The 15316-nt window shown below is 39.6% G+C and overlaps 1 protein-coding gene across 1 annotated transcript in view; it reads right to left on the bottom strand.

Moving 5' to 3' along the window:
• Positions 1–3378: 3378 nt before the first annotated feature.
• tnmd (tenomodulin) overlaps positions 3379–15316 on the bottom strand; it is a 75785-nt gene continuing 63847 nt past the window's right edge. Inside the window, exons 6-7 of the mRNA XM_044127060.1 lie at positions 13016–13110; positions 3379–4718 (exon numbers count right to left, since the gene is read on the bottom strand). Coding sequence (XP_043982995.1) covers positions 4509–4718; positions 13016–13110 — 305 coding nt within the window. The 3' untranslated portion in view covers positions 3379–4508. The remainder of the gene's footprint in view (positions 4719–13015; positions 13111–15316) is intronic.

The following is a 15316-nucleotide window of genomic DNA, read 5'->3' as shown; positions in this document are numbered from 1 at the left end:
CAGTTCACTTGTCAGCGTTTTGAAATATGTTTGCAATTACTGAATTTGTTAACACACAGCAGCTTTTTTTTACTTGACACGATGCTCTGGGCTGTTGACATTATTGATTTAAAAATAACAATCTGGTTACCGTCTGAACTATGAACATGTTCACAAATCATTTGCATACATTTACATGGTGTTTGAAATAACTTTTTCCTCCACCAAAAGAAACGTCACTGCCAATTACTTTTGATTTCATTGACATTATTATCATATCAAACCCACGTGAGTCAACAGGCATATTTACATCGTAGGCGAGAGAGACGCTTTTATAACCTCATAAAACGATGAATTATTAGTCATCAGATGCACAGAAGTTGTAAAAAAAGAAACAATAAGTGCATATATATCTGTTTTATCTCACCAAGCTAATGAGGAACAGGATTAATGGAGAGGAGAGACGGATTTGACTCTTCTATGGATTCAAACCCAGACAATCAAGACTATCAAGTCTCACACAAACACCCCTGGGTATCAAGAGTCTTTCAAGGAAATTATAACATTTCACACAGTACAACCAGTGAGATTATTCCAACAATGAAATTTTAATTGGAAAACAGAATAGAGAAGACTTCAAACACAAGTCGTCACAACTCAACTTTTCATTTCCACTGTTTCCCTCTTGTAGCTTTGATTCGTTTGTGCACCTTGTTATTGTGATGACAGAACATCAATTACAAATGCATATCTCTCCTGCTTATCTGTTATTTACAGATGAGGGCTTTTCAAGCTCAGCACGGCGACATGCATTGTTACAGATCAGAAGCGTCTCAGCAAAGCAGGAAACACAAGCACTATTTTAAGCATTTTATATGTTTTTATTTTTTATTTTTTGCAGACTGCAGCAGCAGTGGAAACAAAGGAGGGCAGATCAGTGAGTACAACACAAAACACAGCAGAGACTCCTGCGACTTTTATTACACAAGCAAAGTTTAGCTTGATGCCAAAAACAAAACAAAAAAAGAAAGAAGTCACTTTGCAACATAAAGTCATTGTTTGGTTATCTGTTCCTTTTACCATTTTAAACGTCTTGCAACTTTTCCCCTGATATCTTTTTTAAAAATAAGTATAATTTTTACACCAAAAATGTCTTTCAATGTTTTTTCTACACCTTTTTTTTGTTGTTGTGCGTCTTGTTTTTGGAGCATGCTTCTCTTCCTGTTGATTCTTTCACACTTTCTTGTTTTGCCCTTGGAGGGCTGTCGTTGGTTTTGCAAAAAACTTTTATCTGCAGGTTATGTAAGCGGGAAAAGAGACAGAGATGTAAACCGAAAACTTTACTGGGAATATCTCTGCAATCTCATGCAACCTTATAAAACATCACGGTCATAAATTCAGCTTCTAAATGTTTTCGTAGAAACTCTGAGCGAGGTGATCATTTATTTTTTCTATTCAAAAAGCTACGTTAAGATGTACCTGACTGGGGAAATTCAATATATGAAAATGAATGCATGTTATTGGATAAAAAATACAGGAATTCTTTTCAGATATGTGGAGAGCCATAAATCAAAACTGTTTAAGCTTTACAGTTTTATTTCTGGATTGCGTTGCTGATCTTTGGTCGTTTTTGTGAAACTGAAAATATGTGAACGACGTGTCAATAGGCTCCTGAAGTAAAGCATCGTTGAGTTCAATGTTCGGATGAAGAGCGGCCTTTCACAGCTTCTGAATGGAGCAGAAAACCACAACTCAGGTTTATTTCAAATGTAGACACACTTTAAAAAAAGCTTATCTGCATTGTTTTTAGTGTAGATTTACTAAAAAACTGCCTACAGGTTTTACATCAGCAGCAGTTTTCTTACCAGTTGTTGAGATATTATTGCAAAATTTAGCAATTTTAAACAGCAAATGTTCCTTTTCATAAGATTCACAACTAAATTAGCGGAACGTAATGTTTTCACTTATATACCAACACTTCTAAACTGTGTTATTAAGTTATTAAGCAATTTTGTCATTGAGTGTCACCAGGCTAAACTCTCACTGGTCTGTTAAGAGATTTTGTGTCAGGATTTTAGTTGTGCAACAATATTACAAATGATAAAGTAGTTATATGGGAATTATCTGAGCAAACTAAAAGTCAGCGGATTGTTGCATCCAGTGAATATTACTTTTATTTATTTGTTAAAAATAGAGGAACCGTAGCATAACATTAGTTCAGTAATAGGACATTGTTTAGATGAGAAAACAGTGAGAAAATAAATAATAGTTGTGAAAATGTAGATAATTAATACAAATATATAAATAACATTATGTTTCACAGGTAGCTATGAACCTTTTCAGTTTGTTTTAAATTGCTAAAATTAGCTCTTTAATAGGGCTAAAATATATATTTTTTAAAATATCAATACAGACATTACTGACATAGAAAACAGTGGCAAAAGCAAACAATTCCCTGCAGTGAAACAAAGTCAGCTAAGCTAATGTAGCATTGTATGAAAAGATTCAGTTAGTGTTTTAAACTGCTAACATTTGTAGTTACAACTGTGGGGTCCTGGGCTTATAGCCGGGCTACAAATATGTTAGCATATTAACAGCATAGTGGACATTGATAAACTGAGAAAATAGCAACAAAACAAAAACTATAACTAGAAACAGTTTTTAGTTAAGGTGTAGTCAGCTAATGCAAATATAGCATTGATAACATGAGGTAAAACTCAGGCATCCATCCAACTAGCTAGGTAGTTCACTAGCTTATTCGCTAGTGAATATGCTAGCTAGGCAGAAACTAGTTATCTACCTAGCTAGCTACAGTAGCTAGCTAGGTAGATGGATGAGTGCCTCAGAAAGCTAGAATGCTAGCTAGCTAGGTCTGTTTGGAAATTTTCTGTCAGTAAACAAAATTTACAATTTTATGCGAAAACAGTTTGTTTCTTTTTTTAAAAAATAAAAGATGATGTTTTTATGTGCATCATTTTTAAATCTGAAATTTTCCCCTTCTTATATTATAAAGTGAGAAGCTGCGATCCAAAACAGATTCATCACAAAATTTGTAAAATTAGCTTTATATATTATTGATTTGTATAAATTCTTACTGATTTTTTTAAATTAAACTTTCCCCCAAAATGTTGTTTGATAAATGTTCTACCTTCTCAGACATTCAGAATAAATAATAACAACTTTATTGACCTTTAAGAGTAATTTATTCATCAGTAAAAACAACAAAGGAGAACATGGCGGCATAAAAAAACCTTTTTTTCAAAAGGAAGATTTTTAATTGAATTCTGGGACAAAGTTGGAGTCAAATTTAAAAATATGTAAAGAGTGTCCAAGCGAAGCAAACAAACCTGACCAACACTTTTGACAAGGTTACCATAGTTTTTTTTTCTTTTTTTTAAAAAAAGCACCTGAATTACAAAAATGTTAAATAACAGATTTAACTTTCAATGAAATGAATAAATTGTGAACAACTGTAACTCTGAGTGTTTGTAGTTTATATAATGAATCTGCCTCCGTAAAACCAAGCTAACAATAACAAACAAGAAGGTAAAAGCTCAGGAAATACATCGACTGGCACAAACTCAGCAGCCGCAGAATCTCTTACAGTAATTGAGCTTAAAGCGTTGTTAAGATTTTCTTGGTTTTCACTGCAACACAACACCTGTCCAGAGGCTCAAAAAACCAAAAAACTACTCATTTACACGATACAGAAAATATGCTTCACAACCTGAAAGTGTGTGATTACTACAGGTAACATGCTGTGGTGGTAGATACAATAGTTTGGTTAAATCTTTATTATAGCACCAGTCAGAAAAGTTTTCATGTGTATTTAAAGGGGCAGCGTCATGTAAAATCAACTTTTCCTTTTGAGCTTCACATCATGTTACAATGTTATTCCTTCATCAAAATCATATCTGGAGACATATCAAGAAAACCTTTAATCTCCATGGCAACCATTCAGCTGTGCAAAACGCCTGGTTGGACCTAGCCCCGCCTTCGAGACGCAGCTCCTCCTCAGAGCTGCAGTTTCCAAGCTTCTGCCTCACAGAGCAGCTCCTTCAGACTAGCCTTCAGCAATTAGCAAACATCTGGTGGAACTGCACATCTGCTGAGGTCGTTATAGGAGCTACTTCTCAGTTCAGTGCTGGTAAAAATGTTGTAAAAGGATTCTTAAAGAGACAGAGGCCCAATTTCAAGGCGTTCAACCAGGAAGTAAAATTTCTTTTAAGTGATATTTGATATATACATAATTTTTATAACGTCTCACAGTAACATTGTTACTGTATTATGCTGTATTATGCCTTGAAAACACATAATACTGCCCCTTTAAAGCACTGTAAAACATAACATGAAGTAAAAGAGAAAGCTTTTAAAAAAAAGCATTGATTTCATTCGCTAGTATACAACATGAGGCAGTTAATGATGCCTTTGAGAATATAATCAATGAATACGAAATGCTTTTTTTGGACAAATGAGGTCTGGAATATTTTCAGATTTATTTCAGATCCAGAAACCATTAAAATTCAGCTTCAGATCCTCCCCAGCATGCGAGCGACCCACCAGTCGCACGGCATCACGACCTGGCAGATGACCCGGCCTCCTTGGTAGTAGTACGGCCACGGGTTGAAGCCGCCCAGGGGCTCGAAGTAGCGGCGGCAGTAGCGGTAGCCGCGGCGGCAGTACTGGCAGCAGTAGCCGCGTTCGTCCAGACGGTTATCCAGCTCGATACCGAATTCCCTCTGCAGAGGACACAGCGGGTCCGCCATCACACACACATGACAAATGCTGGTCCTCCAGAGGCAAGGGCAGGAGGAAGAGGAGGAAGAGGAAGAGGAAGAGGAGGAGGAGGAGGAGTGACTGATGGGAATTGATGAGGTTGCTTTTGGTTCTAGGTCGGGAAAATGTACGCAAAAGGCAAACAAGAGTCAAAAGATCAGAGCTAGTGTGTGTGAAAATAAAATGCAGAGTTGTGTCTCGTCTCACGGCTGAACGAAGCGATCAGGAGTGCACAGGTTTGAATTAAGCTTCAGGAGTTTCAATATGATAATACCCTTGACCTTTTCTATTATAACTGAGCCAAAGCGACTGACAGTAGCACAGTGAAGCCACCCTTCATAACCTCCCAATCGGCGCTGTTTCCTGTCAAAGGGACTCTTAGTTGCTAGTTACTAACATAATTGCACTATTTCTTTCATCTTTGACCTCTTAACTCCCTCGGATGGAGCGCAGACTGCTCTAAAATGGCCGCCCCTCCTCCAGCAGAGCATTCAAATTAGAGAACCTCATTTCTCGCTGCCCTCCCCATGACCTTGACTTTAAGTGCATGGCACATTCCTAAAGCAATTAGCAGAGTAATGATCGCCTAAGAAGGATTCTTTCAATTGCTCTTGCTGGCTGCCTCTGAATTTATAGAGGGGCCAAATGAAACCCAAACGAAAGGTAAATTGGGTAGAATTAATGGCCCTTGGATTTTTCCATTGTGCTGCTTGGTTCATGCCCCCATTGACTCTTTGGGCTGAGTGCCATGCCTCTGATCAAGAACCTCCGGATGGGGGTTCGGAGAAGTGCCACTTAACTGGCAACACGCGGGTTGAGGTAGCAAAATGCCCTCGGTATTCATCTGACCACATTTCAATCTCTTTTAGTAAATGAATCCTCAGAGACAATCCGGCGCTGGTTAATCTCCTTGGATCCGGAGATTTGGCCTCAACCCGGACACACGCAATGACTCAGCTACACGCAACCATGCAGAACAAAACCCATCCAGAAAATGTGTGGGAAATGTTTAACCCTGAGGGAGACGGTCCCGTCCGTCCCCTACCACCTCAGAAATAAAGGGACTTCTTCACTCCGCTCTGCAAGTCACACAACACTAAATCCCTCTTTGTTTTTGTTTATGTCTTTGCTTGCTAAAGCACCTTGCAATTGTTTTTACGTCCCTTGAAACTTCCCAGTTTTTGTCACATTACAGCCCTGAAGGTCAATACTTTTATTGGGATTTTAAGTGGTGGACCAGCACAAAGTGGGGCATAATTGTGAAGTGGTGAAGTGAAAACACTCCAGCAGCAATCGAAATATTAGGAAACAGCTTCATTAGCAGACCACTGTGTCCTGGTTTCTGGTTTTCATGAGGCGTTTTACTAAACACCAAACAGTTTGTGTTGAAATAAAACAGTTTAACATGAAAATAATATTCAAATGGCTCAATCAAATTAGCTTTACAGCTGAAACATGGTATGTTATGAAACAGATAAAAATGCTCTGCTCCCGGTCAAAGACAACCAATCAGAGCCAAGAGGCGGGTCTTAGCGCTGTCAATCAATCTGGTGTATGCTGCTCAATGTGCAAATGGTGGAAAAACAATCCGTCGCTACAGGAAAACCGCTTGACTAGCATTAGCAATCATGGCAGATAATGTTGTACCAGTTGAAACGTATGAGCAAGTGAGAGTGATTGACAGCGCTAAGACCCTCCTCCTGCCTCTGATTGGTTGTTTCTGACTGAGTGGTGTATTTCTGTAGTTTGTACTGGGAACACTGGGAACAGAAGGGCAGAAGAGATAAATTTTTTCACATAAGGGGAGACCTATGGTGACGCACAATATAGCGGCACTAACATCGGTATCGGCCATTTTTTAACAAATCTGTATCGGTCCGGTAAATAAACCCAGGTTGATGTTAACAACCAGCATTTGTTTACAAATTGTTGCTATTTTTTGTTTTCTTTCCGAAGGTAATAAAGTGATTGATTGATTGATTGAAGGTGTTGAAACGGTAGAGAAAATGAAGAGCTCACTGCACTGAACCCCACAGAAAACCTCCCGGTTATTCCACCAGATATTGATTACCTATAAAAGTAAATCAGAGAAACTGATCATTTTAGTTTCCATATCTCTTAATTTTTTCCAGAGCTGTATAATATTGGTAAATATCGGTTATCGGCCATAGCAGCAGTATTAAAGTCTGATATCAACTTTGGCCCATATTTTTATATTGTTGCATCCCTAAAAACTCATAATATGGGAAAAATTACAAGTTTTCCAAATTATGTTTTATATTATGGGGGAAATGTTTTGTTCCACTGGCGGATTACTTCAGTTTCAACTAGGAATTTTTGCTCAATATTAAAGAATTAAGCTGCTATTTCTTGCTGAACGTTACCTTAAGTTAATTTTGTCTTATTTCAAGTGAACTGATGTATTTGCACCAGAAACTAAACCAAAAAAATACTTTAAGATTTTGTGTTTTTACAGTGTAAACACTTTTGCCTGACTCCATTTTGATGGCTCCATAAAATCCCAATAATCCGTATTGATGCTTTAAGGAGTGAGGAAGCTGACGGCGGTGTGAGTAGTTCTGTGAATCTGCTAAAAGCCAGAGCAATGAGGAAGTCTGTCATGCGTCTGATTGGAGCGTTGATAAGGCGAGCAGCGATACACACACTCGCGAGACATATTTAAAACACACAGAAACGGTGCGACAGATAAACATCCAACATAGCTGCGCTTGATTTATGACTATGACAGGCTCAGGTAGGCTTTTAATGATTTATTGTTCCAGTCGCGTTTCAGGTCATCAGCTTCCAGGCAACAATCTGTTATGGAAACAACACGAAGGCTGTCAATGGACCGACGATAATCTTATCTGCCGCTCGCAGCCCGAACCGGGATGCAACCAAGTCTGGCGCTCCGGCTCAGAAGAAATGAAGGAAATATTTTATTCAAATGACGTTTATCAACACAAACAGCCAATGGGCAGCATTGTAGCTTAAAGAGAATTAATCAGAGCTATCCTTTTAAGACGCAGCCTACATATTAATCGCCTTCGCTCTGAGTTGCCGTCTCTCGTGGGAAGCTGAGGTGATAAGAATAGTTCACCTTGGGAAATCTGAGACAGTCACTCACAAACAAGCTGCATTAATGAAGAGTAAAAGCCATTACCCCCTCGCTGCCTCTGATTTCATCACACTATCCTCACACACACACACACACACACACACACACCCCTCCATGCATAATATGAGACGCTGGATGTGAATGAGTCGGCAGTGTAGAAAACTGTGTCAGTCATTCAATAAGATGTAACGAATCAAAGCATGACTCCTCTAATCTCCACACTTGTTGGTATTATTTCACACACCCTGATCGCCGCTCTTCATGAAGCACATCCCAGGATGTGCTATTAAATCTCATCACATTCATTCTGTCATCAAAACAGCAGCCATTACGCTTCGTTCCCTGCTTTGTATTCAATAAGCCCTCCGTTTCTTTTCCTTCAGGTAACATCTGAAACGTGTTGCTGTGAGACGTGGCCTCAGATTTCCATCTCTCTGTGTTACAGTGAGGAGGGATGACAGTGGAAACCGATGTACTGTAATTCAATAGCATGTTTTCCTGTATACTCAGAGTGATAAGGAGCTTTAGGTTCAGAGAGGAGATTTCTCTGCTGCCTTTACATTCCTGCAGCTTTTTCCTCTGGTATGCATTGCAGTGAAACATACAGTGCCTTACAAAAGTAAGGCACTGTAGTCTCCATATTTTGACACATTTTCATCTATTTGTTAGGTTTTTATTTGATAGACACAATAAATGTGAAGTGGAAACATTCAGTTTTCAAACATTGTTTGTAAATAAACTCATTAGTAATTAACCCTGACAGCTAATATTTGTTTTTGACTCCATGACATCTTGCTATCAGCCCCTGCAGACGTGTTGGAAACCTGCAACGCTAGAAATACACAGCAACTGTGTTTACATATTAAAGGTGACCTTTTATGGTTTCTTTAACAGATTAGGATGGGACTCTGGGACTTACTAAAAATTATGTTCATTACATTCTTTTCACAAAATCATTCTCAGATAATGAGATTCTAGTTCTGCATGTTTTTATCTCCTCCCAGAATGAGCTGTTTTAGGGCTCTGTCACTTTAAATCCAAATGAGCTGCTGCTGGCCACGCCCTCCATTCAAATGTTTAGACTCACCCGTAAAAACCGCTTCAAGCAGATGTGCATTCAAATGTATGTCTTTGAAAAGCAGAAGTGGAGCCTGCTGCACAACCAGTCAGAATGCAACAAGTGGTTTCTGAATGGTAAGTTATCATTAAAACACACACCTTTTCCAGCAGCCATTGTAAAGCACATGTAGTAGTAAAACCAGCTGACTAAACATGCTGGGTTGCTAGGCAACAGGACATTGACTTAACATTCTGGAGGTTTTTGAAATGGCTCATTTCTTATTTTTCCATCCAGGGGGTCTTTTTGTGGGCTCTAGTGCCCCTTATGTGAAAGTATGCTGACAGGAAAGGGGGGAAGACATGCGGTGAATGTCGCCGGGTCCGGGAATCGAACCCGCGACAGCTGCGTCAAGGCCTCCAAACGTGGGTCGTGCTATCCCTTACGCCACCAGAGCACGCCCCAGAAACGTCTCATTTTTGTCTTAAAAACATCAACTTACTGCCAAAAACATGGCTGTGTTTTTTTAAGTGCTTTAACTGTTTTTAGAAGCAGTAGAAACCCAAATGGAAGTAAAGAAATGTGAAAAAGTAAATTTTTCATAATAGGGCTCCTTTAAAACATCCGGTTACTTCAAAAGCTCTATTTTGCTATTTGGGTCAAGCACAGCGGTGCCGTCTCCCTGCAGGCCTGTCAGTGGAGGCAGTTATTTAGTTTGAGATGTTCAGGGCCAGCTTGGAGACAACCTGCGCTCCAACAGGGCAGCCGGGCCAAAGTTCAGCAGCATATATCTGTCGGGCTCAGCCACAAGGACTCAGCCGATTATCCTGCTTTGTGAGCGCGCTCTGCGGGCCGGAGTGGCACCGGATCCCAGGTCTGTGAAATGCAGATGAGCTGAGCGAATGTTTTTTATTTGTCAGAAGAAAGGAGCCAGTGTGTGTGTGCACAGCTACATGAGCGCAGGAGGAAGAATAATAATAAATAAAGATAAATGCGGCTCACACATGTGGCATCCCACCGACATGAGCGAGAGCTCAGACTCCCAATTACAGACTGCTGCCTGCCCTCCGCTCGGCCACAAAGGCCTTTGTTATCAGCAGACTCACAAACAGCAGACTGGAAGGGATTGCAATGGTGCGCGTTGCTCGGCTGATAGCGGCAGAACATTTCAAAAGGAGCGCAGAGTTTTTCATCCCCTGGTCTGTTTTAATTGCACGGACAGTCAGGGAGACGACAGAAGCTGAGGTGTTTCTGGGACGAGTCTGATAAATGTCTACGCTACGGGACGACGTCTCATTTCTCCGTTTCTCATCGCTGTGAAGAGGAGAGCGCGCCTGACTCATTATCCTTGAAGTTACCTGAAGTGGCAACTCAAGCGCTGAACATAAAGCTGTATAACCTGTGTGTCACCTGCATCTTAAATCAGGGTGCAGACGGGTGCTGGAAGTCCTTGGAAATACTTGAATTTCAATTAGGTGTTTTCAAGGTCTGCAAAGTCCTTGATTTCCTCATGGACCCCTTGCAGCGCGATGTCATGCGCATAAGATCCCGCCCCCATCTTCCTGCTGGACGGCTAAAAGCTGCTAGCTAACAATGGCTATCATTGGTTTTAGCTGTTAAGCTATCAATATAAGGGTGACCAGACGTCCTCTTTTTCCCGGACATGTCCTACTTTTCAGACCTAAAAAAATGTCCGGGGGGAATTTAAAAATCGTCCAGGATTTTGGTCAACTGCCTCAAAACACATTACATAGCTTACAGTGCATTGTGATTACATTGCTACTCCGTTCCACTACTCCATTCCAGGTTTCTTTGTATGGCAAATTCGCCGATTCTACCCCCACCTCCCCCCGCCAACAAAAAAAAGTGTCCTCCTTTTCAGAAACCCAAATCTGGTGACCCTAGAGCCTCTAAACCAGTGGTCCCCAACCTTTTTAGTACAGCGGACCGGTCAACCCTTCAGACCGTTGTAAGGATCGAGAGACAAATGCTGTTGTTTCTTACGGTGGGTGGAGGGGGGGGTGCGCGTTGTGAGGATCCAGATCGATGCCGTTCTTTCCTACTCATTCAGCTGCATGTTGGCGTGCATCACGTAACTGACAGCATCCGGTTTAGGATTTTCAAAATAAAAGCTCCTCCAGACTCAACACATAGAACGGCCATATTTAATTATTTCTTGTGCGGCCCGGTACCACTTGGTCCACGGACCGGTGCCGGCCCGGTGGTTGGGGATCACTGCTCTAAACCGTAAATGTGCCTGATGTATAAAAGAAAAAATGATGCGGTGCTTTGCTCCTAATTGTAAACTAGATAATAAGGTCAGGAAAAAGCTTTAATTAAAGAATTAGCCAGGGAGAGAGCAGGAGTTCAGTCATGCTAGCTTGACTTTGACAACATGTAGATGTGCTGTGGAATCTGGTGAGTTTTGGTTCAGTTAAAATTTTTTAAAAATGGCAACTTACACGCCAACTCTGACAGATCTTCTGTAGAGCAGGAGTTTAAATTAGCTAATAAACTACCGCAGTGCTGCGACAGACTCGCGATTTGTCCAGGGTGAACCCGCCTCTCGCCCGGGACGTAGCTGGAGATTGGCACCAGCAACCCTCCCGACCCCATTAGGGACAAGGGTGACCAGAAAATGGATGGATGGATGGACTACCGCAGTGTTAGCTTAGCTGCAGCTAATCTACCGCAGCGATCGCTTATCAATAATCTCAAATTAAACATCAAGCCTAAAAACATAAAACTGTAACGGACTGAATGTTCTGTTCTTTGTGAGGGAAATGTTTGAGTGTCTTTTTGTCAGTTGCTATGGCAACGGGTCTGTGTGTAGCGAAGCCGACAGAGTGAAAAAAAAAGTGGTTTTGAGTTGTTTTCTCTACATTACTCTCCCCTTTGCTGTGCCGCACTGCACTAAATTAAATGTGCATATTTAATTTGCACATTTAAAAAAACATTTCCAGGTTTCATTTAATTGAGTGGCAGCGCAGATATGGATGGTATGTTAAAGAATAGAATCGTCTTTATTTGTTGTTTCTGCTGTTTTAAATGTCTTCCAGTTCCAGTGTTAAATGTTCAATAGAATTTAAAGTTTATTGATCTTTGAGAAAATGTATTTGTGCATTATGGTGCCATTAGTATTGCATGTCTTGAAAATGATCTCAATATTATCAATATTAACAATATTATCATTTATCATCCAGCAAAATTTGCCTAATCTAACATTTGATTAAAACCTTAAATATGGAAAACGTAAAGTGCAGCTGAAACCAGATATTATCATTTACCTTATAAGACTTTTATTGTTCTTTCTCTCTGAGGTTAAATCAGAGAAATGGGGAGAGAGAGATATTTCAAACATAAAGTTTAGTTTTATTTTAGTTTAGAAGACTATTACTAACGTGAATAAATTATGTCATATTGTGAACTGAAACTGTTTTGTTTTTATCTTCAAAGTTTGGGGAGTTTTAAAACTTACCTTGAAAATGCTGGAAAAGTGCTTGAATTTCTTTGAGGTTAAAGAGTCTGAGCTGCAGTTTGTTTTTGTCACTGCGCTGTAATTTACGGCGCGGCGTGATTTTCCCTCGGAGCCGGCGATAATTAATCACGCTGTATTGAGAGGTCTGGATGCACGATGCAAAACCCCAACACTTGGCCTCCGCATGCGGTTTATGTGCTTTGATAATTAAAGCGTTATTAATAAGTGCAACTTATCTGTGCAGCAGCGAGTGACCTTGGGAGCTCTGCTTTGTGCAGAGATGTCCGCTGACTGAGGACGGGGAGAAAAAGCTCCAACGAGCGCTGCAAGGCACAAGTTGCTGCCTTTGAAAGGCTGGATATTCCTCTCAATTAATGGGAGACATTAAGGGAGTCTTCAATGAACTAGCCTTGCTTAAACAGATATATAGAGCAATTGCTATGCCCTCTGGTGCACAAAGTCAGTTTTAACATCAATTAGTGAGCAATTTATATGCAGAAAGAGTCGAGGCAGAGAGGCCTGATTGAAGTAGCTCACTGTATCTCGTGGTGTGGTCTCTGGCAGAGAGGAAGAGGAGAGGAAGAGGAAGAGCAGGGCCTCCACTTACGTAATCGCTCACTGGAACGTGGTCCTGGACGTCCCGGGTGAAACGCTGACCTGTGACCTCTGCGTCGGGCGTGTCCACGTCCTGGGCCTCGGCGTCTGCAGGAGGAAGGAGATAAGGACTGTGAGTTTCTGCTGTTTGAAAAGGAAATGAGGAAGATTCAAATTTCGCCCTGCTCTCCCTGTGGCTTTTTGTAATTAACAAGTGAAATGTGCTCAGATTCAACCTGGGCTCTTTTTTTCCCTTGTTCGGTTAAACAATGCTGTTCTTGTTGTACTAACATGAAATTCTAATTTGTGAAACATCACGTTTTACAGCATGTTGGAAGGAATCCCAGTCTCACCATAACCAAACAGAAACACACTGGGAGTGGCCGGGCGCGCTGGTTTTACACTGCAAAAACACAAAATCTATTTTAGGCCTAGTTTATCGTCCGAATAACTGACTAGAAATAAGAAAAAACTAATTTATATACAAGAGCTTGTGTTAAAGTAAATAATTCTTTAACACTGATGAAAAACACGAGTTGCATTGGCAGATTACTGGGTTACAAAAATATTTTTTGGATGTTGTCCATTTTTTCAACTGAATTAGGACTATTTTGCACTGCTGAACCCAAAAATAACATAATTTTTTAAAAATCACGTCGGGTTTTTATTCTTATTTGATTTACAGAAATCAGATCTTCTGACTGAATTGATAAAATTTTTTTGACATTATCATTTCATTTCTGATAATATTTCTCATCCAAAAAAGGTTTTAGGAGAAAAAAATTGTTTTCTAACAGAGTGCATTAGTTAAATATTACAAACCTGGATTTCTGTAAATTGAATAGTAAACACTGATACATGTAAATTAAACATTACGTCTTCATCTCTCATTGATCCCAGATTCTCAGCAAATCGATCCAGATGTGAGAGCAAGTCGTGCATTTTGATGCTCATGTTGCTCCACAGTTCAGAAAGTTGACCTGATTGAGCAAAACCAACGTGATTTTTGGATTCAACTCATCAAAATGACCCTGAAACAGTTGAAAAACCCCAGACAACGTTTTGGCTGTAGTGTAATTTAACTTACAGCTCAGGAAAAATGTTTTTTTACACGTGAAATAATCTACCAGTGGAACCAGAACTTTTATTTACTTAAATAAGCTCCTGCATGATGCTGAAACTTTACTTGCAAGTTAGTACAAGTTAGTATAAGTTAGTATAAGTTAGTATAAGTTAGTACAAGTTAGTACAAGTTAGTACAAGTTAGTACAAGTAAGTACAAGTTAGTATAAGTTAGTACAAGTTAGTACAAGTGTAAAAAGATAGCTGCAGAGGAAACTGGACCAAAAATACTTGATAAGATTTAGCATTTCTCCAGTGCAGTTTAATTAAAAATAAAGCAAACTTCATTATTTCAATAGGATAGAACAGAATTGTGAAACTAGGTGACTTTAAAGATTTAAAGGTGTGTTTATAATCAAGTGCAACCGAATGGCGTCAGTATGGACGAGCGTTAGAGCGACTGAAAAAAAATAAAAAAACAGATTTTTCTGAGTTCTGTTGATATTAAAGTCAGAATTGTTTTTCTTCCAATGGCTTTAGTTTTTTTTTCCACTGCTGCTTGATAAAAGCTCACCATAAATGCATCTCTTTTGAAAGCCACACTGCCAAACATGGTGGTGGCAGCATCATGGTGTTGTAATGATGTTCAGTCTGTGACATGACATCCTAATAAAATGCACTGAAGTTTGAGGTTTTTAATGCTCCAAATTTAAATAAGTCTAAAGAGACTGCAGTGTCTCAGGCTGAAAAACAATGAAAATGTAAATTTCTTTGTAAAATATTTAATCTGTTTTCAAGAGTCAGATAAATATTCACATCAACTCTGAAGCTAATGTGCCAAACTTGTTGGTAAACATGCTGCTTCACACTCCCTGCAGCCCTAAATTAGAAAGACTCACAAAAACAAATGTCTGATCATCAGGTGAATATTCATGTTTTTAAATCTTTTTTTTGAGTGTTTATCAAAACAGCAATCTGCACAGCGGTTAAAGTCTGTTTTGTGGAGCTGCTAGTGAAACCGTGTCTATCTGCTGCTTCATGCTGACTGGAGAATATAAATTTTTTTAGATATGAAATCAACTCCAGGAGCTGAAACTCTGCCAGTTCATCTTCATCTCCACAAAGATCTGATTTAATGTTTTCACATTGTTTTGTTTTTTTAAAATGCAGATGAGGTAAACCTGTAATCCAGCCCATCACTGGCTGAACAAACAAACTTTCACTAAACACCAAAACACCTAAATGTTAACTT

The sequence above is a fragment of the Gambusia affinis genome, linkage group LG09 (assembly GCF_019740435.1).
Source record: "Gambusia affinis linkage group LG09, SWU_Gaff_1.0, whole genome shotgun sequence".
NCBI lineage: Eukaryota > Metazoa > Chordata > Actinopteri > Cyprinodontiformes > Poeciliidae > Gambusia > Gambusia affinis.
This window is presented reverse-complemented; position numbering and strand designations above follow the sequence as displayed.